The 24,020-nt window shown below is 52.5% G+C and overlaps 2 protein-coding genes across 16 annotated transcripts in view; one reads left to right on the forward strand and one right to left on the reverse strand.

Moving 5' to 3' along the window:
- The first annotated feature begins 17 nt into the window (after positions 1-17).
- Nme3 (NME/NM23 nucleoside diphosphate kinase 3) lies at positions 18-1,112 on the forward strand. The gene is made up of 5 exons (XM_005391513.2): positions 18-155; positions 229-359; positions 452-553; positions 635-747; positions 838-1,112. The coding sequence occupies exons 1-5, from the start codon at positions 110-112 to the stop codon at positions 953-955; spliced, it is 510 nt and encodes a 169-aa protein (XP_005391570.1). The 5' UTR covers positions 18-109; the 3' UTR covers positions 956-1,112.
- Positions 1,113-1,147: 35 nt separating this feature from the next.
- Mapk8ip3 (mitogen-activated protein kinase 8 interacting protein 3) overlaps positions 1,148-24,020 on the reverse strand; it is a 46,390-nt gene continuing 23,517 nt past the window's right edge. For 9 of the 15 annotated variants that reach the window (XM_005391537.2, XM_005391529.2, XM_005391536.2 and 6 more), the window contains 27 exons: positions 22,081-22,327; positions 21,262-21,364; positions 20,645-20,763; positions 14,464-14,475; positions 13,668-13,685; positions 12,514-12,571; positions 12,006-12,158; positions 11,005-11,086; positions 9,648-9,778; positions 9,359-9,415; positions 9,112-9,282; positions 8,095-8,221; positions 7,654-7,749; positions 7,392-7,550; positions 6,638-6,803; positions 5,407-5,589; positions 5,138-5,327; positions 4,897-5,016; positions 4,733-4,813; positions 4,575-4,642; positions 4,280-4,428; positions 3,744-3,915; positions 3,550-3,663; positions 3,349-3,387; positions 3,026-3,205; positions 2,769-2,918; positions 1,148-2,692 (listed from right to left, as the gene is read on the reverse strand). In XM_005391537.2, coding sequence (XP_005391594.1) covers positions 2,571-2,692; positions 2,769-2,918; positions 3,026-3,205; positions 3,349-3,387; positions 3,550-3,663; positions 3,744-3,915; positions 4,280-4,428; positions 4,575-4,642; positions 4,733-4,813; positions 4,897-5,016; positions 5,138-5,327; positions 5,407-5,589; positions 6,638-6,803; positions 7,392-7,550; positions 7,654-7,749; positions 8,095-8,221; positions 9,112-9,282; positions 9,359-9,415; positions 9,648-9,778; positions 11,005-11,086; positions 12,006-12,158; positions 12,514-12,571; positions 13,668-13,685; positions 14,464-14,475; positions 20,645-20,763; positions 21,262-21,364; positions 22,081-22,327 — 3,267 coding nt within the window. In that variant the 3' untranslated portion in view covers positions 1,148-2,570. The remainder of the gene's footprint in view (positions 2,693-2,768; positions 2,919-3,025; positions 3,206-3,348; positions 3,388-3,549; positions 3,664-3,743; positions 3,916-4,279; positions 4,429-4,574; positions 4,643-4,732; positions 4,814-4,896; positions 5,017-5,137; positions 5,328-5,406; positions 5,590-6,637; positions 6,804-7,391; positions 7,551-7,653; positions 7,750-8,094; positions 8,222-9,111; positions 9,283-9,358; positions 9,416-9,647; positions 9,779-11,004; positions 11,087-12,005; positions 12,159-12,513; positions 12,572-13,667; positions 13,686-14,463; positions 14,476-20,644; positions 20,764-21,261; positions 21,365-22,080; positions 22,328-24,020) is intronic. The other 6 variants (XM_005391531.2, XM_005391538.2, XM_005391526.2 and 3 more) reach the window with 4 other exon arrangements.

Genomic DNA, 24,020 nt, shown 5'->3' on the forward strand with positions numbered 1-24,020 from the left:
GTCGTGCTTTCTTTTGCGCGTGCGGCCGCGGATGGGGGCGGGGTGAGGCGCAGCGGGCGGATCCTGCGCCTGCCCGTCCCATCGGCCCCGCCCCACGCCCGCGGCCGCCATGATCTGCCTGGTGCTTACCATCTTCGCTCAGCTTTTCCCCGCCGGTGAGCGCTGGGCCGGGCCGGGGCGTGTACGGAAGCGTGCTACCCGACGGGCCTAACGACCTGCTCCCCGCAGCCTGTGGCGGCGTGCATGAGCGCACCCTTTTGGCCGTCAAGCCGGACGGGGTGCAGCGGCGGCTGGTGGGCGAGATTGTGCGGCGCTTCGAGAGGAAAGGCTTCAAGCTGGTGGCACTGAAGCTGGTGCAGGTGAGGGGGGGGCGGTGCAAGTGCTGGGGCACGCTACTGGGCCGAGCGGGGTGGGAACGCGGCCCAGGCGCATGCGGCCATCCCTCCTCCAGGCCTCTGAGGAACTGCTGCGGGAACACTATGCTGATCTGCACGAACGCCCCTTCTATGGTCGCCTGGTTAAATACATGAGCTCGGGGCCCGTGGTGGCCATGGTGAGTTCCCAGTGGTGGGTGGGCTGGCACCGTCCTCAGAGATCTGCCCACACTCTCCCACATGCACCCTCGCCTGCACAGGTGTGGCAGGGACTGGACGTGGTGCGCGCTTCGCGGGCCCTTATTGGGGCCACAGACCCAGTGGACGCCGTGCCTGGCACCATCCGAGGGGATTTCTGCGTAGAGGTTGGCAAGTAAGGCCCACAGTTACTTCTGTCCCCCGCCCCCTGGTCACACTCTGCCTGTTAGCCCTGCTCAGCTGGCTTCTGCTCTGCACACCCCAGGAACTTGATTCATGGCAGCGACTCTGTGGAGAGTGCCCGCCGCGAGATTGCGCTCTGGTTCCGTAAGGAGGAGATCCTATGCTGGGAGGACAGCACTTCACACTGGCTATATGAGTAGTGAGGAGCCGGCCTGGTGGGAGAACACTGCAGCCTGCAGAGCTCCCCTAAGCAGTGGGTGCAGGCCACCCACGACTACTCTGCAGCAGAGCCACCTCCCTGGCCCACAGCATCTGGACTCACCACACTTGTTTTCATAATATATTGATAAAAACCCATGTGGAACTGGCCTGATCCCTGGGAGGCAGAGGCATGGTGTCAAGACATTTATTACATACAGAGCAGATATGTGGGTTCACTTGCAGGACCAAACAAAGCCTGAGGAGAATTGCACCGGCCCCTTTTTCCAGCTCCACCCACCCTCTAAACCCAGTCACTTCAGCTCCTGTGGGGACAGACAGGGACATACATCACAGTGGAGAGGTGGCAGGGTGGTGGGGAGAAGCCTGCAGCTGTGCATGGCTGCAGCCTGTAGTGGCCAGCTGGGCTCATGGCATAGCGCCCTAAGATCTGTGCTTCTCTAGGGTGTGGTGGGCAGCAGGGGCCATGCTGCCCTGATCAGTGCCTTGGAGTAGGAGTAAGGCCTGGGCGGGGAAGGTGGGTAAGGAGAGCAGCCCAGGGCAATGCCCAGGGCCTGGTGCAGTAGCCCTGTCTTTGTCCTCTGGCCTTTTCTGGGCAGCCCCACATCAGTTGCTCTTCATGGGAGCAGGCCACAGCGGGCAACCCTAGGCACTTAGTACGTGTCTGGGAGCTAGGCTCTTTGGAGCCCGGTGCAGCGGACAGACTCCAAGAGCACACTACCCCCATCAACCTGAGGCTGAGCCTGCACTCTGGACCAACTCTCTTTACCTCCCCAAGAGAGGCCAGAGACCTCTGGCCTCCCTGAGGCCTGGGCCTGCTCTGACAGCCTGAGAAATTCTACCCTAGGGACCTCAGGGAGGGGCATAGGTCAGCAAGGGCTGGATTGGATGGTACCTGGTTTGTCTTCTGCAGAAGCTGCCCGAGAGAGCCTGGCCCCAAGCTTTAATGCTAGATCCCAGGGGAGGCTGGATAGGGCTGAGGGAATGGATACTTTGTGGATGGGGGATACCCATAGAAGGCTGGGTGGGGTCCGGGCAGCCTGAACCCCACCTCCCTTGACACAGGATGGTTACTGGACCTGACCTCTTCAGGGAGAGCAAGAGCCTGGGGTCCAAGGGACCCCACTCCATGGGCAGCATGCAAAGCAGGTGGATTCAGGGTAGGAAGACTTAGCGGCTCAAAGCCCCTGCTCCTGCCATGGGGTCCCAGGAGTGGGAAGTCCATAGCGGACCAGGGCTGCCTGAAGGAGCTGCCCACAGTCACCTCAGCCTTGCCCTCACCCTGAAGTGCCTTTGCGACTTGATGACACTGGGCTGGGTGCCAGCCAGGTACTGCTGGGGAGGAGTTCCCAGAGGTTCTCCCCTCCCTGCTGGGAATGCTACCTGCTCTCTGCCTCCTTCCCTGTGACCTGTATCACCCCTCTCCCTGCCAGCTGTGGGGAGGGGGCTGGACTTCAGGTGAAAGCTGCAAGTTGAGAGGTTAGAAGGGGGGTGGTTGGGCGCCTGGCTGCCCCAGGGGAGGAGATAGAGGGCAGGCAGGCAGGGGTCCTATGTACACATTGGCATCAGGCAGGGTGGAGAGTTGGGGCAGTGGCCTCACTCTGGGGTGTAGGACACCTGCCACACGATGATGTGACTGCGCTCCGCCTTGGACAGCATCGGCTTCACCTGGCTGATGTCCCCTGCACCTTCCTCTGTCTCATCGTCCTCTCCATCCCCTAGAGAGTCACAGCAGTCAGGAGCAGCTCCTGGCTGCCAACACCCATGACCCTGCCCTGGGCAGTACCCCCTCACCAATGCGGAAGTCAATGTAGCCTTCACCGCCACTGAGCACCAGTGCATTCTTCAGTTTCTGGCCCTCAGTGTCCGCAGCAGGTGCAGCAGGCCCAGGGCCCTCAGATGGGCTGTCCAGCACACTGCCGTTGAGGGTGGCCAGCACATTCCCTGTCATGGGGGCAAAAGGGGCTCAGTGTGACAGCCTCCTAGAGGGGCTACCATTTGTACCCGTACAGGGCCATGGCATGCAGGGGAATGCAGGAATAACCCCTCACCTGGTACTGAGACAAAGAATTTGACTGCATCACGGTGTCCGTGGAAGCAGAGCTGGGCCTGAGCCATGGAGCAGTAAGGGATGAAGCTGCTAGCTGATTTGTCACTGCTGTCATCCCCATACACGTGGATGACGCCCCCAGGGCGGCTGCCCTCCCCAGATGTGGGAGATGTCTTATTGGCTGGAGATAAAGAGGGCACTGAGCCGCCTCATTTCCAGTAGGTAAGAAGGAGGGAAGGTAAAAGAGGGGAGAGAAAGGACAGGAGAGGAGCAGAGTGATCACCTTGGGCTGTGTCTGGGGCAGAGGCAGTGCTGTGTACTCACCCCGGAGCCCTAGGAGTTGGCCTCGATGCAGGACCACAGCTGGTGAGGAGAGGTGGAGATTGAGTGTGGCTACAGCCAGGTGGCTGGGTCCACTAGGGTGTGGATGGCTTTGTGTGGCCTCCCCCCACCCCACTCTGACATGTGCCCTTTAGGGGTAGCCACCACTATCTCCGCAGGTATCCCAGGATGGCAGTCACTCACTCTCAGTCAGCGGGATGGAGATGACAACTCCATTGCCAGTGCCCACCCAGAGGCGGTTGCCTGCGATGAGCAAAGCTGTGATGCGCACAAAGGAGAAGCCCAGCTTGCCAGTGCCTGGGAGGGGGCAGGAGATGCTAGGTCAGTGTAGCTCGTGTCAGTGTCCCCACCTTGCTCCTCCCAGTGCCACTCCTCACCCAGCATCTTGCTGACATAGGGCTCTATGTCCACATCCTGCAGGTGCTGGTGGGTGTGGGCGTGGTAGAGGCGGAGGGTGGAGTCCAAGCGGATGGACACCCACACCCCATCACCGATCCATGCCAGCTGCCGCACCTGGCTCTCCCGCCTTGGATGGGCATCAAATGACTTCTGTGGGGTTATGGCAGTCAATCAGCAGGGCTGGGAAGGGTGAGAATTGGGAGGGGACCCTGATCCTGCCACAGCCCCAGGGGCCACCCCAATATCTAGTCAACCCACTCCAGCCTCTGATCCAGCATCTGCATTGCTCCCAGAGGTCTAGGCCCTGGACAAAGGCCAAGCCATAGGAGAGGTGTGTGTCTTTGACTTCTGTTTTAAGGGTACATAGCACTGGGCAGGCTACAGACAGACTGACAACTATAGCCCAGGTGCCCTTTATTCTCCCATGCCTTTGAACAAAGGAGCAATTTCTCTGAGTGGTTCTCCACTTGGCCTCCCTCCCCTCCCTGGAGCCACACTGCTGGTGGGAACTTGCCTCTATCTGCATTGTCTTGGGCTGGATGACGTGCACCTTGTTCTTGTAGCCACACCAGACTCGGTCATACACGACAGCCATGCAGCGGATGGAGTGGTGGGGGTGGCCCAGGTCCATCAGGTGGTAATTGCTTAGGTCCCACTGGCCATCTAGAGAAAGCCCATGACCCTTGCTCAGGGGAACCAGGGTCCTACTACTCATAGGTAGGAGTGTAGAACCCACTGCCAGGCTGAGGAGAGCCCCAGGGACCCAGGGGAGCACCCTGGCCAATGGTGGTAGGGCCACCAAGACTTACCCTCGCCACGGTGGAAGATGGCCAGAGTCCCATCTGCGAGAGCCACCAGCACACGGCCTTTGACGTGCCTGGAAGGGGAAGACAGTGAGCCAGGCTCAGGCCAGCAAGGCCACCTGGGCCCCCATCTGACTCCCAGCCCTCAGTGTGGGGTCACATACACCAGGCTCAGCACAGAGTCCTTCAGCTTGATGGAGTGCAGACACTTCTTCCAGTTGGCCACAGCTGAGTGCACATATAGCCTGTGGAAGGAGGGTGAGGTAGGCATGGACACAAATGCAGGTAAAGCCAGGGAGCCCTCCAACCCTTGCCCTAGCCTGCCTACCAGCCATTCTGGGCTCCCAGCCACATGGTTGGTGCGGCACTGCTACTTGGTGCTGAGGGGTCCCCGGTTGGCTCCGGCTGGGGCTGTACACTGTTTCCATCAACCTCTGGCCCATTCTCACTGCAGGAAGGACGATGGCTCCAAGGTAGTCCAAAGATTGTGCCTGACCCCTGCCCAGAGACCCTGCCACATCTGCCAGTCTCCTCTCCATTTCCGTTGTGCTGGATGTAAGAGAGCCTACCTGCCAGGCTGAGTGCTAGAGGGTTGGGCAGGAGACGGGTCTGTGAAGACATGCTCTGTGAGGGGCCCAGGCCGCACTGCAGCTGCTTCTGGCTCACTGGACCCAGGTTCTGGCACCTCTGTAGCTTCTGTGGCCTCCTCTGTGGACTGGGATGGGTTCACCTTCCCATTGGCAGTGGCAGCCACCTCTCCTGTGGAAGGAGGGGTGAGCTCGGCTGGGCAGAGACAGGAGGAACAAGGTGGATGGAGAGAAGGCTGCCCAAGACTCACCTTGTCCCTTGTCCAGCACTGGGGTGTCCCCTCTAGAGGAGCAGTTGCTACGTGGCACATTGCAGCGAGTGGCACAGCCCACCAGCGTAATGCCAGCCAACACACCATCAGTGCTGGAGTCCTCGGGGTTCATGTCACTGTCCAGGAACATCTCCCCTGGGGGGTAGTCGCTGTCGCTGGCCGCTGGGAGGAGAGTCACAGCCTGTCAGCCATGCCAAAGAGCCCAATACTTCAAGGCCATACCAGAGCTCAGTCCCTTGGAGGCAGTAGGAGAGATGGGTGCCATCCGCTAGGGCCAGCGTTCTGCCTTCTCCCAGCTAGACCCAGCTCTATGCTGAGCCTGTTCAGCCTCCACAGTTGGCAGCACTCTGGCTCCTCTATCCACATAGAGACCTGGGAGACCAGCAAGCATGCTCTGCTGGGTAGGCCCCCAGACCAAAGGGAACTGAGAAGAGGGTGTAGTCCTTGGAGCAAATAGCATCGGATCATGTGACAAACCCTGAAGAACTTTTAAGGAGCTGAGGTTTTATACCTGAGACCCACAGGGCCCTCATCATCCATTGGTCTTCACTGTGGAATTTACAGATGCTACAGCTCAAGGATGTGAAGCCAGACTCTTCACTTGTGCCCAGCTCTCTAGCCCTCAGTAAAGTAGCAGGATTTGGGCCCAGTGGAGTCTCACATTTACCACACAGAAGTTTTCTTACTGCTTATAAGCAGTATTTCAGGGCCAGGGATATAGCTCAGCGGTATAGCACCTGCCTAGCAAGTGTGAGGTCCTGAGTTCAATTCCCAGTACCAAAAAAAAGAAAAAAAAAGCAATGTTTCAGTTTGGCCCATGCTGTGCTCCATCTGTCACTTTTTTCTTTCTTTCTTGTTTTTGTACTGGGAATTGAACTCAGGACCTTGTGCTTGACAGGCAGGTGCTTGTGCCACTGAACTATATCCTCAGCTCCCACCTGTCACTTTTAACCAGCTGAGTGTGACATCAGGCTCTCCTCTGAGTGAGCACCAGCAATGGGCAGAACAAGGCCACCAGCAAGCTTCCTCCTAGACAGGAGGTCCTCGGTCTCACTGGACTTGGCCAGACCGCCTCCCACTGTCCACTCACATTCTTGGCAGGCCTCCTGTCATCATTTACTTAACATCCTAGTCATCCCTTGATAGAAATGAAGAACCACCCTCCTTGAACACCAGCTTTCAAGGGCTATGCCCAAGGCCCAAGACTCACCAGGAATGCTGGAGATACACAGGACGTGGGCATTGCAGACTGTGAACTGGTCCACAATGGTGCCTGGCTGATTGGCATCAATGATCACCACTTTGCTGGTGGTCAGGGTGCTGGTGAGGATCCATACCCGGCTGGAGGTGGCATCTGTCTCAGGTAGCTCCTTTGCCTATTTTAGAGCATAGGGGATCAGGGCTAGTGCCCAGGAGTCTTCCAGGATCTCACAGGATCTCTCCTTGACCATGGCTTCAGAGGACATGGCTGTCCTTGCCTGTAGTCCAGAAAACTCAGAACCACATCTAGACGGTTCACTTCCAAGGGAAAGATCTGGTCTCTAAATTAAACTGGAGTATAAAACTACCCCTTGGCTCCAACCATGAAGCCTTCTGCCTCCTCCCACATTCAGTCCATTCCACTATCCACTCCTCTGCATGAATCAAGAAGCACCTGCTGTGTTCTTGACCTGAAGTGGGTATTGAAAAGGGAGTAGTAGCTACCACAGCTCCAGGCACAGACTCCTGGACTGTACTCCTACCTCCTGGGTTCCTGGTGAGAGCCAGATACAGCTCCACCCAGGCCTATCCTGTGGAGAAGAAAACCTCCCTGACTTCAGAAGTTCCTGCCTCCTCCACTCAGCCTCACAAGAGACACCATCCCAGCATGCTCTAACTCTGTCCTTTTCGGCCCCAACCTGTAGCAAGCTGTCCAGAGACAATGCATAAGGGAGGTGGCAGTAGGGCCCTGTTGCCACACTGACCTTCTTCCTTTCTGGAGATGTATGGTTGCTCTTGGGTTCATCTTCTACTTCCCGGTCACAAGTCAGAGGGTCACGGCCAGGCATGGGCTTGACTCCATTTCCAGAATCCTCCTCACTTGGCTTCCATCCGCTCAGGTTGACACCGGCAGCACACCACAGCTGCAAGATTAAGGCTGTGGGGTCTGACATACAGATCCTCTGCCCACCTCCCAGATCGGCTGCTCAGCTTCTGGGGGTGGTCTTGTGGGTCCTCCAGACTCACCTTCATAGTTGGGTCTTTCTCTACCAGAGGGCGGCAGTATACAGGGACAGGCACATTCTTCATCCGTGTGTCTTCCTGGCCCCCATTGGGACTCAACTGTACAGAGTGGGAAGGCACTGTGGGCACAAGGCCAGGCGCGGGCACCTATCCTTCAGAGTCCCAGGTCAACCAAGCCCGCTGGCTTCCGGTGCAGAGGGCACAATGGGCAGAAGCCTGGCTCTCCAGGCCTGAGCAGTGAGCAGCAGGGGCTGCAGAGCTCCACCTTGTTCCTTCCCCCAGGGTTGGGATCTGCCCTGGCCAGGCTAAGGGGTGGGTACCAGTCTGACACTGCACACCCTCAGTGTACCTCCCAATCCTGCACCCACCTCAGCCCTGCCTATCATCCCTGACCATATGCATCTCCTTCCTATACCCTTCTTCTGGTACTGCCCCTACACATACCTGCTTGTACTTTGCAGGCAGGCTCCAGCCACAGGCCTGCAACCTCCCGTCATCATTGCGCACGTGTTCGCGCACCTGGCGGTACTGCTCCCGCTTCTGCTCCCTCCGGGCAGATGATGTGCAGTCACTGGGTAGGAAGGAATGAAAGGCCATGTCCTTGATCAAGGGGAGTGGCCTATGCAAGCCCACAACACACAGATCCCACAGGGCTCCTCCCCTGCAGGGCATCTGCTCTGCCTAGGAGCCTATGTAAGTCTCCCTTGGCCTTTTACTGGCCATTGAGCCCCATCTGACAGGGTAGATTTCTCCAGTATGGGAAGTGTCCCTGGACTGAGAGGCCACATCTAACAGATGCCTTTGTCTAGGAGCCTGCTACATTGCCTGGGCCCCAGGGCTTAGCTGGCGGGGATTTCACTGCAGCCTGGGGCAGGATCTGGTCAGTGGCTCCTCACTTCAAGGTGTGCTGAAACAGTTCCTTGATGCAGTTCCAGATGCTCAAGAGCCCAGGGATACACAACGCTCAGGGCCAGTGAGTGCACAGAGCAGGGGGCCACAGAACCCAGCACAACCCTCAGGGACTAAGGAGAGGGGCTGCCACAAAGTGCAGCCTTTGCCAGGCATGGTGGTGCAGGCTGCATTCCCAGCTCTTGGGAGGCTGAGGCACAAGAATTGCTGTGAGTTCAAGGCCAGCCTGGCCTACACAGTGAGTTCTAGGTAGGCTGAACAACACAGCAAGACCATCTCAAAAAAACAAACCAAACCAAACCAAAACACAAAGAAAAAAAGAAAGAAAATGCAGTCTTTGACAAGGGGTGTCTGTTACAGAATACTAGAGCTAGACCAGAGCAGCGGTGCTCCTTGTAAGGGGGAAGAGGGAGCATGCCCTTGTCCCACAGCACAGCGAGGTGAAGGCCTGCCCTCCTTGTCCTGCTTCTGGGCCTGGCAGAGAAGGGCTCTGCCATTCATCACCTGCTCCCCTTGCAGGTCAGAGAGCAGTGGAGGCTGTAGGACACTCACTCGTCAGGGAAGAATTCCAAGGGCCGGCTGCCTGCTGAGATCTGGCACAGGGCATGGCTGCGGCGCTGGCTGAAGCTGGCAGCAGTGGGTGACTTGTAGTGGATGTTCACTGAGGGATAGGACCGCTTGGCTGGAGGAGGGCTGGAGGAGGAGCTGAAGAGGCGGCTGAAGCTGGCAGTAGAGGCACAGCGGGTGAGTGGCATTAGCCTTAGGGGAGCCCAGCTTTCCCCCAGGGTCCCCTACTCACAACTGCCAGATGGTGGACTTCTTCTTCTCCTGGACAGATGGGTGCTCTCGGGATGCTCTGCAGGGAAGGGAAGAGATGGAACCTGCTAGCTCTCTGGCATCCCATGCCTGGGACTCCACCAAAGAACTGGCCTCTTTCCACCCCACTCCAAGAGGTAGGGGCAGTGAAGGCCAGGCTCCACTCAATCATTTGGGATAATGCTCAGCCCCTCACTCAGGGACCGCAGCCCAAATTGGAGACAAGAGCTCATCTCTGGGGTTTGTGGAATGCAGGGGAGCAAGAGACCTACCTGATCATCTCGGTCCACCGCACAGCCTCCTGTAGCTCCATCAACCGCTCCTTGTATTGGTTGCGTTCCATGAGCACACGTGCCATCTCTACCCGCGTGAAGCGGCGGCGCTGGGCCATGGGGATTTTGTCCTGCAAAGGGGAGAGGGCACCATGGATCAGCTGAGAAAGAAGGGCTCGGGTCAGTCCAGACACCTTGCTTCCTTCTGGGGCACCTGTCTCCTAGGTGGGCACATGACTTCCAAGTGTGGGATCCATATGCTAACATCCTGCAGAGCTCAAGCAAGTGACAGTGGGAGCATGTGGGTAGGGGAGAGGGGGATGGTGAATATACTCGTCCTCTTAGGGCTGTCTGTTTCTAGAATGTCCCATGATCCCTTGAGGATAAAACAGGTGACCCTTTCTACAGGTTCCTGATATCTCAAGAAAAAAACAGGAAGGACTGGTCCATGTGGAATATAAGAAGGAAAGTTCTGGGGAAGGTCTCACCAGCAGAGTGCTTTAGGTTTGAGTGACCTGAGTGGGGTCCACCATTGTGCTCTCCCTGGCCCTGGGATATGCTGGAAAATGCTGGAAGGCCCAACAGAGCTGCAGGGAGTAGGGTGCCTATGGGGAGGTGTCCTGTCCCCTCCTGCCTCATACATCTAACTTTAGGCTTGGAAGGGACTGAGCCTCAGTTCAGCCACTGCCCACTCAAGGTGCTGGGAGTCTAGGGAGCCACAGTTCACCTTGGGCTTTGTCTCTCCTGGGCTATTGGAGGTGGGAGGTGCACAGTACGGGCAGAAAAGAGTGGCTACCAGTTCTTGAACCCTTGACATAGGACCTTTATCCTTACACCCCCATGGACTGAGCTGTAAAGTGCTGAGGTCGAATGTTGGTGTGACTCCAGGGCCCTAGCCTGCTTTAAGGAACATGGCTATGTCACAGGTATATAGGCTGCTCATTCAGGTTTTGCAGGAGGCTGAGGCTCCAAGTTGGGGGCCTCTCCCACCTAGGCTATAGGTGGTTTTCCTCAGAACACTATGGCTCCTGTGCATAGTACCTAGGAAGGCATAGAAGTGCTGGCACTGACTTTGCAGACTCACTTGGAGAGGACAGAGGGTGGCTTGGGACAGCAGAACACATTCACTAGGACTGGGGCTGGGAGGGGGCTATGACTCATACAGGGGGGGACCTTCCAAGGGTGTGGCTGTAAAACCACAAAGTCACAGAGGGATGGCAAATAATGCACCAGGTTCAGAGGTCACACAGGATAGGTGGAGAGGGCCCAGGAGATCCAGTAAGCCCCAGGAAGCCCACCTCACACCCCTGCCCACCCATACCCACACCCACGCCCACAGGTTAATAGTGGAATATACCAATTCTGTACAGAGATAGCTGCTTACATCCTCCACCTCTTCTCTGGGTTCACGGCGAGCAATGACAGCCTCTGACTTCACTCTATAGGACAAAAAAGGAAACAGAGTGAGGGGCTGCAATGCCTTCACAAATGCCCAGGTTCAAGGTCTGCCCCACACGGACCCCAGTGATGGCTCTGAATGATCTGGTCAGTTCCTTATGGTCAAGGAGGCCTCACACCCTTGCCTCATGTGACCCCAAAGCCCAGACTTCTGGGTTGTTCTGACCAAGGAAGAGGTAGTTAATGCTTGGAAGGGGTCAGGCATGGATGTGCATGCCTGTAATCCGAGCACCTGGGAGGCTAAGGTAGGACTGCCAGAAGTTGAGGCCAGCCTGGGTTACAACAGTGAATAGAAGGTTGGCCTGGACTATATAGCAAGAGTATCTTAAAAAAAAAAAAAAAAATCTTAAGGCAAAAAGAGCCAGGGACACTCCTGGGCAGGGCAGATAAGGCAAGTCCAGAGCAGACTTGGCTCCCACTGGCTCTCTTCAAAATTATCCCTCCCATCACAACAGGCCTAGAGTCAGGACATAGGGACTCCAGGGGCTGGGAGGCCAGACCTTGGCTGATGTGAGGACTGGGGAACTGAGGGGATGTAGGGTACCAGGACAGTGAGCGCCTTCCTCCAGCTAATAAAGGAATGGTGTGAAAGTGGCAGCCAAAGCTGTTAACCTCACCCACAGACCATACACGAGACAGGACCCCGCATAGCAGGCTCAGGAGAAGAGAGAGAAGAGGAGGACAGGCATTGGGAAGACAATAGACCTGGGCTAGTGGCTGGAGCTAGAGCCCAGAGAGGGCCGAGGAATGAACACACAAAGCTACTTGAGGCCGGAGCGGCCTCTCAGGATAGTGCAAGATTTAGGAGAACAGATTCATGGGGGACGTGAAGGGACGAAGTGGGCTGCTCAAAAAACTGTACCTGGGAGCCTGAGTCTTGGTTTCCCCCAAACCTCTCACCTTTTTAGCTCTTCTTCCAGCTCTTTGATTCGGTTCTCCAGTTTGACCTTGGCCTGCTTAGCTGCTTCCAGCTCCCCCCTCAGCACCTCCTGTTCTCCTGACAGTTGGTCGACCTTTGCAATGAGGTCATTCTTCACCACATTCAAAGCATTTCTTTAAAAGGCAGAAAGATGGGTTGGGGGGTGTTTTGAGAGACCCTGTGCACATGTTATAGGGACTTTTGAGGGGCCCACATGTTCTTATCTGAGAGGGTTCACCTTAGTCAAGAATGTGGCTGAGGGTGTGGGACCACCTGTTGACAGGACACCAAACTGGTCACCCTAGCCAAAGGGTTCTTAAAATAAGCTCTCCAGGAAACTACTCAGGGGTTCTGCTGAGTCCTCCTTACTAAAGACAATGACAAAGATCCTGTCCAGGTGGCCCTGCAACACAGGAGGGGAGGCTTCTATGGTCCTTCCTCTATGGTCTGCTGAGGGGGCTGCTTAGCCTGGCACAGAGGACCTCTTACTTGGTTTCTAGAAGCTGTGAGTTCTCCAGCAGCAGGTTCCCCACTTCTTTGCCCATTCCTGCAATGAAAAGTGTGAAGGTTTCCCTGAGCATTTGAGGCCATTCTGATGCTATTGTACCTGCCTCAAGGAGCAAACTTCCCTGCATACCTCACCCCCATTTGCAGGAGCCAAGCTGCAGAGTTGTGCCTGGAGAGGGCTCCTGGCCCTGGGCTCCACAGCCAGTGGAAGCGCCTGTTCTTGCCAGGCCTGTGGCCTACATACACAGAGGAGGCTCCCCATGGTGGCAGCCTAGAGCTTATAACCAGGCCCCTGAAGTGGCTCTCACAGATCCCTCTGCACAGGAAGTAGATGAACTAGAAGGGCCTGGAATGGCCTATGTGCAGCTGCTTTGCTCCTGTCCCCAGCATCACCCTTTTTCCTAAAGTGTGATTTCCAGGCCCAGCATACACATGTGCCTTTCAGAGCTATCCCCCAGGTGAATAGATGTTAGAGCCACAATGAGAGGGGATAGATGACAGCACAGGATTCAGAGAAAACACCCAGCCATACAGATGGGATGGCCCATGGCAGGTGTGACCCTCCACCAGGGATACATGCAGGCCTGGCAGGATATGGGCAATAGAGTGGGGTAGCAGGAGGCAAGGAGGGGCCTGGGTACAAGGATAGGGCTTCCTGGTGCCTTTCTGTGGAAGAACTGACCTGGACCTTTTGCTACTGGCCTCAAAGTGGACTCTACAGACTGAGTTCCCTACAGGCATGTCCCACGAATCCCTCAAGTACCAAATTTGATCTTTCAAAAACAGCCCCATATCTGTGCAGTCATGAAACAAAAACACAGGGTGCCTGAGCTAGGGGTTGACCCGCTGTTGACCTCACCTGCCTCAAACATGTGCCTGCTTCCTGTGGACAAGGGACAGCAGAAACGGGCTCTCTAGTTTAGGGGTCTGCCTTGGGCCTGTGGAGGCTCTGAGGGTCTGCCTACAGCAGCTCAGAGGGAGGTGTTGCCTCCCATGACAGCCTGCAGCCTCTGCTGACCCCACCACCCCTGCCATGCAGAACAAAGCAGATGCTCATGAAGCATGAGAAGGTGTGGGTTGGAGAGAGGAAGCCAAAGATAAGAGAAACACACAAAGAAGCTGGGCCTTGGCCTTACCAAAAAAATCATCACGCACTGCGGGAGCGTCCCAGTCCCACAGGAGATGGGCAACAGGGCAGGGGGAGGAGGGAAAGAAAAGAAGCGCATTAAGCCTGTGTAGACTGCAGGGTGGAAGGCATTTCAGGGTCACTTCTGGCTGGGTTAGGGTGGTGATAGGAGGGGAACAGGAGGTCAGGAAACGGGATGGAGCCAGCTACCCCTTCCAGAAAGTTTATCCTTGGGCTGCAAACCAGATTGCCAGGCCAGAACCACCAGTGGAGAATGCACTAACATCTTGCTCCCAGAAGCTGGGCTAGAGGAATCCACAATGGGGAAGGGATTGGGACCAGGGTATAGGCTCAGAGAGGCAGGTGGACTTCAGGGACTCCTGCCGCAAAGCAAGGCAACAGCTTAGCCTGGTTACCCATGTGGGACAGGGCCCTAGGCTGTGCTTATTAGCAGGTATCCCAGGGACCTTGATTTCTGAGGTACACCCAACAGGGTCAACTGTCTTACATTCTCAATGGCTCCCTAGGGGCCTTCTCAGGCTCAAAAAAAAGAGGGTCAGATACCAAGGGCCTGCCAGCGGCTCATGGAGCAAACCCAAATCAGCTTTCGGGCAGTAGTAGGCTTGTGAGTAAAGCACAGGGCTTCGGTGGCTGAGCAGCTCAGTGCAGCCGGACAGCAATCAGGGGTCAGTGCAGTGGCCTTGGCGATGGCCAGCAGCAGGGGAGCACCCACGCGTATGCACCCTGCTCCAGCTACTCTCCAAGGTGGTGGTGGGGCACAGGAGACAGATGGGAGAGATACACACCTGAGAACTCCCCTGGGCCACATCCAGCGAGGCAGAGAAAGATGGGAAGGAAGCAACAAAGGTCAATTGGCGACTGGAACCAACAAATAAAGGAATTCTAATTAAAGAAAAAGCAACAATGACTCAGCCATTCCCATGCTGAAGGGCATGGAGGACAACATATTCCAGCAGGCCCAGGGCATATCTCATGGGGCAGTGGGAGGCCTGGGGTGAAGGGAGGCCAGGAGGCAATCTTCAGTCCACAAAAGGTGCAGAGTATTGCAATCCTAGCTTTGCCAGGAACCTACTTTTTTGTACCTATCACCCACCCAGCAGGAGACTAGTCCTCTGCAGACAATAAAGGCCTATATCACAGCTGTGTGTGTATGTGTTGAGAAACAGCTGCATGATAAGCGGGTACAGCTTCCCAGGAGCCCCTCCATACTAAGCTGGCTCTCCTGGTCAGTCCAGGTCTCATGGGAAAGCATAATCTCAGGTGAGGAATGACCAGAGAATAAGGGACCTAGGATTCCACTGTAGAGGGGGGAAATAAATTAGTCAAAAAGCAAAGAGGAGTAAGGTGGGGAGCATGAGGTGGCACATCCCCTCTGGATGCAGACCTCTGGTGCACAGAAGGGGCTGCTGAGAAAAATGAACATGGGTGGGAAGATGTTTCTTTCTTCTACACAGAACTGGTAAAACCATCCTGTCCTAGTTAATGTACTTCATAAGGAAAGAATATTAAAAACTTAGCTGATTTAAAGAACAAAATATGCAATTTGTTATTGGAATTTAAGTAGTGCACCATTTCAAAAGCAGTGTCTTCTTGCAAATCACCTCCCTGGATACCCAGGGCACCTGCTGTGACCATCTGGTATCCTCCATTTTTTCTTTTTTTTTCCAGATACTTGGAGTGAACCTAGGGCCTTCAAATTGAGCTATATCCCTAAGTATTATCTTTCATTTATTTTGAGACAGAGTCTCACTAAGTTGCCAAGTTGCCCAGGCTGGTTCCAAACCTGTGAGCCTTAGGTCTTAGCCTTCCAGAATGCTGGGAATACAGGTGAGTGCCACCACTTGTCCTTGTATTTTTATGTTTAGATCTTTAATCCACCTAGAAATTACTTGTGTTTGGTGTGATCACACTCATACCACATTAGAGTATGGGGTCTACTTCACCTTAGTTGGAGCAGCTGGGACCCACACCTTTACTGGAGAACCCACCCACCCTTCATGGCTGGAGACTGCATGTATCACGAGAGCCTCCTGCAGCTCAGGTCTGTACTTTCCCCTCTGCTATGAGCCTTTTCTATCCACTTGCAGCCTCAGGGTACTAATGGACACTTAGATTGGTAATCCTGTGAACTGATGCTGCCTCAAAAACTTCCAGGGGAGGGGCTGAAGGGAAGGGAGGGGAATGGGAAAAAAAAGAAAGGAAAAAAAGAGGCAAGATATATCATGTACAGGTACAAATTCTCTACAATGAATGTTATCATTATGTATATCTAAAATGTACCAATTTTTTAAAAAAGCACTTTTGAGCTGTTCTTACAATTTACTTTTCTGGATGAACTTCAGAATCCATTCAGAAAGTTCCAGGAAAACATCCAACTCTAGATAGTTTCCCTGAACTGATACATCCACTGTAGGCTCATCTGTGATGTCACCTGACAGCTCATGTGATCAACTGTTAGGCCCTAGAGTAGTCCTGTTTATCTATGTATTTGAGGGTTTTAGGTCCTTTTGTTATGCTTTCTAATTCTTTTTTTTTTTTTTTTTGGTCTTTTTGAGACAGGGTCTCGCTATGCAGTTCAGGCTGGCCTTGAGCTCACTTTGTAGGCCCAGGCTGGCCTCAACTCCAAACAATCCTCCTGCCTCAGTCTTGGGAGTGCTGGGATTACAGGAGTGTGCCACCACGCCAGGCTTATGCTTTCTAATTCTTTTTATGCAGGTGTCTCTACTTCTCAGGATTATGACCAGACATCGAGCTAGGCTCTGATCCTGAATGGACAGCCAGCTGACCAACAAGCAGGGAAGGGATCACAGTCAGGTCAGCCCATGTCAGAATTTCAGATTTTAACAGTGATTCTGTGCAAGCCACTCAGCCTCTCTTAGCTTCAGTTTCCTCATTTTTAAGTTGGGAAAACAATCTCCCTAGGTAAGTGTGTGAAATTCCCATGAAACAGTCCATGTAAAGGCTGGAACAGCACTACACTTGTTAAGTGCTCAGGTGGGTGTGCCCAAGTACGTGTATACCAGCAGGTGATGGCAGATCATCCAGATACAAGGATGAAAGCTGGCGTATGGATGCACCACACAGAAGAATCCCCTGATAGGAAAGGTTCGAGATAGGTGAATCCACAGACAGCAAGCAGACTGGTGTTGCCAAAGACTGGAGGGAGGGGAGGAAGGTTGCTCACTGGGTATAGGCTTCCTTTTGGGAGGTGACAATGTTCTGACATTAAGTAGTGATGGTTGCACAGCTCTGAAAACACTAAGAACCACTAAACTGTACATTTTTAGTGGGTGAATTGTATAGTGTGGGAATTATACCTCAGTACAGCTGTTAAAAGCAGTGCAGAAGATGGCTAGAGTCAGGGCTGCAACTTGGAGTTGGACCTGGACCTGAGTCCCTTTACCTAAATTGGAAACACGATCAGCATGCAGCTGTTGGAGGCCATGCTGAAGACATAGTGGCCATGTGCGTGGAACACTGGGCTGATCATATGATGACCAAGTTGAGGATGTGAATCTTATCACAGGATATCAGACTGCAAAGATATAAGAGTGGTATCCTGCTCTGCCCTCTTCCCTACATTCTATCTATCACGCCTTATAGGCGCAGGGCCCCTGAATGTACCTCCAAATTCCCCACCCTCAAGCAGAGGTCAAGAGCAGGATATTCAGTGAGGCTATAACCTTTGACATGAAAATAAAAATTTTACATGCGTATGTGTTTTTCTAAGGAAAAGATATCTCTTTATCAAAAACTCCAGAGCTTACTGAGTTACTGTGGAGTGCTGCAGTGTCCATATGAAGCCTTCGTGACCCAGGTTCTGCCTCTCAGTAGCCTCAGCACCCACTGTGCACAGCCCATGTCTTAGACACCACAGACAGCTCACTGACAAGTTCCTGTCTGCGCTGGGCAGAAGTGGCGTGTTCCCATGGGACTCTAGTACAGCATGGATGACACATTTCCCCAAACCGACTTAGGACATCAAATATTCTAGGATGGGACTGTTGTGCCCCTGGCAGGTATGAGAGGAGACTGAACAGATGTAGGCACCTGGAAGCTGCGCCTAGTGAGGGTCCTGCCTTCACTTGGGCACTTCTATGTACCCAACAGCAATCATCAGAAATGTAGGCAAATGTTTATGCCAAAGGTCCCTAGGATAAGGAGGGGGATGAGGTGGCGGGTAAAGGGATGAAAAAAGAATTAAGGTGTGTCAGGTACATGTACCAACTCACTAGGTATGTAATCATTATGTATTGTAAACTTGTATTAATAAAAAATAAAAATTGAAAAGAAAAGTAGAAAAGGTCCCTAGGACAGTAGCAAAAACTAGAAATAAGAGAAGGCTGATCAAGTTGATCAAGTAATTTACAATACAAATAAATTTATAGCTGTGTGAAGGAAAAAGAATTATGTGATTTTAATTGTTCATAGAAACAGTGCTATCCTGGACAAAAAGGTACAACAGCTGAGAAGCCTGATATAATCATCACGACAGTTAGGGGGTCCCTTTGATTTTCACTCCCTTCTTGGAATTTTTGATACTTTTTTTTGTCTTCTTGAGACAGGGTTTCTCACTATGCAGTTCAGGCTGGGCTTGAACTCACTTTATAGCCCAGGATAGCTTCAAACTCACAGTGATCCTCTTACCTCTGCCTCCTGAGTGCTGGGATTATAGGTGTGTCACCACATCTGGCCTTTCTGCTACTATTTTGAATGTTATTATAAAGAAAAATCATTTATCTAAAAAAAACCCCAAAAATCTAAAAGTGAAATCGATAGCACTATCTAGGATTTATGTAAAGAATAATGGAAATATATTATTATTATTAAAAGTGACTGCTGTATTTAGTAGAATCTTTATAAATATTTTTATATCTGAACATTTATTTTTAAATACTTCTGAGAAAAATCCCACTGGTAGCCTGTCCTGCAAGGTAGGCATCCTTGGCCCCCTCCCCCTGCCCTTTCTGAGGTATTGGGGATGGAACCCAAGGCCTTGAGCATGCTAGGCAAGCACTACACTGCTGAGCTATACCCTAGGCCCTATTTTTTCTATTTTTATTTTGAGACAGAGTATCACTAACTTGCCCACGCTAGCCTTGAACTTGAGATCCTCTTGCCTCAACCTCCTGAGTAACTGAAATTATAGGTATGTACCACTGTGCCTAGCTGCTCCCTGATCTTTGGGGGGACAGCTTTCAGTCTTAACACTGGGTGTGAATGTATTCACTCTACTGAATGGTTAAAATGGTGTATTTTGCTGTGAACATTTTACTACAATGAAGAAAACATTATAAGGGGCCTTTTGACTCAAGCTGGGCTTTGAGTAAGAGGCAACACTAATGCTGAGCACCTGAGCTAGTGTTGCTCCCTAGGGCCCCAGAAAAGCCATCCAACTTATGGATACAGATACAGATACAGGCCAGAGAGCTGCCACAAGGATGCCAGACTGACAAGGCCAGCCAAGAGCTCCCTACCACACTCAGGCCCAGTGCTGTCTGCAGCTGGAAGGCCTCCTGGCTGTCAAGGAAACACCTGTGAGTTCTTGATGGCAAAACATCATTGGCTTACACCAGGGGAAGTGACAGCAGCAGAAAATCTGGCAATAACCACTCTAAGAGATAGCTTGGCTTGGGCAGGAGAGGATAAGACAGTGGTGGCAGTGCTGAAGGTTCTGGGAGCAGAAGTACTTCCAGACTTGCCCTATGTCATGAGGCGGCTGCCCTCACAAAGCTATGGCTCACTCCAGAGCATGAGAATGAAGAAACACTACCCCTGAGGGATCTGCCTGAGATTGAGTACAGACAGAGACATCAAGTAGAACTGCTCTTTGTCCAGTAAGCAGACGCCATTGACATTGCAGCCCCCTCCCCAATGGCTGCTGAGGGAAAGAGGTGCTCAGGCTGCACCCTGGGATCTTACAGCTCTTCACAGAGCAGGGCTGCAGGCAGCAAGGTGACTCACAGCCACCTAGGTAGCACTTAGCTGCCCATCGATGCCTTGGGAAAACAGAAGGGTCAGGCAGCAAGAGGACAGGGCCCATGAGCTCAACTCCACGTCGGCACTACAAAGGACTGACTGTACATCTGTAATGTGGAGCAGAGGTGCTGGCAAATGATCACTCTCTAAAGATGTTCCTAGAGCTGGACACAGTGGTGCACAGCTGTAATCCACCACTGAGGAAGGCTGAGGCAGGAGGGTTGTAAACTCAAATCTCACCTTGGCAACATAGAGAAACCTCAAAATAAAAAAATAAAAAAGGACTAGGGCTATGGCTCAGTGATAGAGGTCCCTAGGTTTAATTCCTAGTACTGCTCCCAAAGGTGAGAGGGAACCCTAGAAAGTATTAGATTGTCTAGGAGGGGTTTGGAGCAGGACTGGAATGAGCGCTGAGGGCACGAGGCTTCTTTTTTTTAGGGGGGTGGTTCTTTGCGGGTTGAGAAGATTTCACAAACAGTGCTAATATTTGTACAACCTGTGAGTAGACTGAAACCCATGACTGGTATATTGTAAGGGGGTGAAATTAATGGTATGAGAAATCTACTTTCATAAAGTTGTTAAAAAAAAAAAAAAAAGCAAGCAAGCAAGCAAGCTCCTACAGTGGACGAGATGGCACATGCCAGTAAGCTACTCAGGAAGTTGAGGCAGGGTAGGAGGATCACAAGTTCAAGGCCAGCTTGGGCAACTTAGTGACACCTTGTCTCAAAATTAAAAATAAAAGGTGCTGAGGATGTAGCTCAGTGGTAGCATGCCCTAGGTTCAATCCCCAGTACTACAAAATAAATAAAATTAAATGGAGTTGGGGTACAGCTCAGCAGTAGAGCACTTGTCTAGCATGCACAAGGCCTTGGGTTCAATTACCAGTACTGAAAAAAAGTTTCTAGCCCCTGAGGACACAGAATTTTTCTTTACCACAACAGAAAGCCCCATCATCACAGAGCTGCAGGCAGGGTTGCTTGTGTTTACCTAGGAGGTCGGCCCCTTCATCCACATCCCCGATGACCTCCGACCCAGCCGTCGACAGCTCGTGGTACAGCGAGTCAGTATTGATGCCAAAAGCTTTGTTGACAATTCCCTGGGTTGGGCTGTAAGGATAAAGACCAGGAAAACATAGTCAGTGGACAGCATGTATCAGCTGTCCATCTGGACCCTGTTAAACCTTCCAACCACAGGTGGTGTTATGGTTGGGATCTGAAATGTTCCCCCAAAGCCCCTGTGCTAAAGGCTTGGTCCCCAGCCCATAGTGCTACTGGGAGATGGTGCAACCTTTAAGAAGTGGATCTAGTGGAAGGAAGTGAGGTCACTGGGGGTGTTCCCTTGAAGGGACCATGGGGACTCTTATCCCACGATATGCTGCCTTACCACCATATGCAGGCCCAAAGCAAGGGTGACCATGCACTGAAACTTGTGAGCCAAAATAAACCTTTCCTCCTTTAAGCTGATTATCTCACATATTTGGTATGGTGACAGAAAACAGATGTTCAAAGTCAAGACTGCACCACGGGTGCAAGTGTGGTGGGAGACACCACAGGCAGCAACTCAGGTGCACTGAGCTCTGTCTAAGGGCCTTACTGAATGAGTACCTGTTTCCCGTGCGGTCCAGGCGGGTCTCTGGGCACATATCCAGCTCTGGGGTAGAGTCGATAATGTCCTGAACATCAGACCACTCGTCACTGCTGCCCATGCCTAGGGCAGAGCAAAGGGAACCTGGGGCCAAGGGCCAGCCCACTACCTTTGCCTTGCTTGCAACTGCCCTCTGTCCTCATCAAGCATAGCACTTGAGAGTCCTGCTAGGGGAAGGCCCATTGAGGCCTATCTGCACAGGACAGCTCAGCTCTGGGCCCACCCTGCTGCAAACTTAGATCTCAACAAGCCATAAACAGCACCTCCTTTTCATGGTCAAATTGAAACAGGCCAAATGTCATCTTCTCTCTAGTTATACGCTCTTAGATGATTCTATGCTGATGTGTCTTCCCCACAAATTTTTATGTTGCCAGAGTCACCATATATGGGTGACAGTCACCATATATGGGTGACAGATATATGGGATGATCAAGGTAAAATGAAGTCACTAGGGTAAGCTTTAACCCAACATGATAGGGGTCCTTCTGAGAAGAGATGAGGATACAAACACACACAGTGAGAAGATGGCCAATTGCAAGCCAGGGGGGCAGCCTCAGGAGAAGCCAGCCCTGCTGTACTTTAGCCTCCAGGACAATGAGGAGACAAGCTTTTGTTGTTAACTGCCCATCAGTGGCATATGTTATGGAAGCCTGAGGTGACTAATACATCTGCCAACACTAAAAACCAAAGAGGAAGAGAACCCTCCCTGGTGGGGTGCAGCAGGTGGTCTGCAGTCCCTGTAGGACTCAGTAGGGTTAGGGTACAGAGCTGGCACATACCTATGCTGACATTCCGCACCTCCTGGGTGACTTGGACTTCCATGTTGCGGCTGTTGCGCTTCTCTCGGGCCCGCTTGCCGTTCTTTGTGCCACTACCGTAATCCCCCAGGGGCTGCAGGCTCTCATTGAGTGGTGTGACTGCAGCCGAGGGCACAGAGGACGTGGGTGTGTTGGACTTGGTGCCTGTGGTGCTGGGTGTGGCAGCTGCTGAGGACTGACCTGACTCAGACATCTCATCGTGTGGACACTAGGGCCGAACACAGGGAGGAAGGACACATGTCATCACGAGCCACAGTGCTTTGGTTCCAGGGGTGGCCACCAAGGCCCCACTGCTCCACTCCTTTGCCACTTTGCTGCAATCAAACAATACTGCTCCCTGTTCCTTCTGCTGACCCATCGGGCTAACCCTTTCAGCCTTGCCACTCCTGAGTTGTCTCGCTCATCTGCCAAATGCTTCTTGCAGCCACTACCTTACTAAATGGATTGGAATGGTGCTTCTAGCTTGTACCCTCCTCAGGACAGTCTGGCAAAACATGACCAATGGGTGTGATGCTACAAGAAGACATGGTAAGAGGACAGATGGGTGACCTCTGCAGTCAGTGTTGGTCAGGTACCAACTGCCTAGGGACCAGAAGGGCTTTTCTCAGAAGGGATGACAAAGCCATGCTGTATGCAGGGATGGCCCCACTACTCCTCCTGCCTCTGGCAGAAGACAGGGGTAGTAGAGGGCCACAGCTTTTTACCAATTCTGTGGCCTTGATGCATGGGACTGTATCTCATAGCTCAACTGAGCCAAAGTTTAGTCCTGAATATCAGCACATGTTCAAATGGCCTGAAATTCTTTTTTTTTTTTTTTTTTTTTTTTGCCTTTTTGAGACAGGGTCTCACTATGCAGTTCAGGCTGGCTTTGAGCTCACTTTGTAGCCCAGGCTGGTCTCGAACTCACAGGGATCCTCCTGCCTCAGCCTCCTGAGTGCAGGGATTACAGGAGTGCGCCACCACGCCCAGCCTGAAATTCTATTTTGATAGAATGGGACATTGCCAGATGCTTTGTGGAGAAAGTCCCAGCTATCACAAACTACAATCAGCTACTTACCTTAAGAATCTCATTAGGGAGGAAGACATTCTATTTGAATGGTATGGGACATGTAACATATTCTTTTCCTATAGTCTTTCCTGATGAAAATATTTGACAGTTTCACTATCATAGCCGCCAAATGCTCTTCCATAACTACTGACAATCCCTAAACAGCCCTGTGCAGGTGTCCAGGCTTTTGTACTTTCCTTGCTTCTCTCTCAGACCTGCCTTGTGGTACAGGAGAGGTATGGCTGGGGTGGAGGACTGAGACAGCTCTCTGAGCATGGCCCAGGCAGACAGCTGACCTGTGTTCTTAGGCTTCCCAAGGAAGGAGTGGATAAAGGAGGAAAGTGTGCAGTTCTGTTGAGAGCCATATGAATGCAGCACCTGAACTAAGAAGTATACACCTGGGTCCCTGAATCATAGCCGGTTCTTCAATTTGCCTTTGCCTGACCCACTGAGTCCCCAGCAGGCTAGGGTAAGGGCTTTTGGTAGTGGACACCACTACTTGTTCAGAAGACAGACTTCTGGTTTCATCTACTATGCTCCTGAATTTCTACAAAAGGAGTCTCAAAACCTGTCAGGTATTTTGTCAAGAAAAGGAAAAGCTGACTGATACATTTATTTTCTAAACTTTCATAAGGGATTGATTTCCCCATGCATGAATATCGTCCCTCCTCTAACTTCTACAATATAGCCTTTTGAGCCGTTTCTAAAAACTTCATTTCTTCTAAAGAGATCCTTTGTTTTAGGCCTGATACAGTATGATGAAGTAAATAGAGAGCTGGCTTGAAAATGAACTCTAAGTGTCATTAATATTCTATTCTGTTTCATTGTATATAATTATATGTATCGATACTTT

Source organism: Chinchilla lanigera, unplaced genomic scaffold, assembly GCF_000276665.1.
Source record: "Chinchilla lanigera isolate Chin_1 unplaced genomic scaffold, ChiLan1.0 scaffold00041, whole genome shotgun sequence".
Classification (NCBI taxonomy): Eukaryota; Metazoa; Chordata; class Mammalia; order Rodentia; family Chinchillidae; genus Chinchilla; species Chinchilla lanigera.

Excerpts from the sequence above, each read along its gene's own strand:
- Nme3 (XM_005391513.2), top strand. The coding sequence starts at position 110 with ATGATCTGCCTGGTGCTTACCATCTTCGCTCAGCTTTTCCCCGCCG. Across the intron at positions 360-451 it reads TGGCACTGAAGCTGGTGCAG|GCCTCTGAGGAACTGCTGCG; the intron begins GTGAGGGGGGGG and ends TCCCTCCTCCAG. Across the intron at positions 748-837 it reads TTCTGCGTAGAGGTTGGCAA|GAACTTGATTCATGGCAGCG; the intron begins GTAAGGCCCACA and ends TGCACACCCCAG.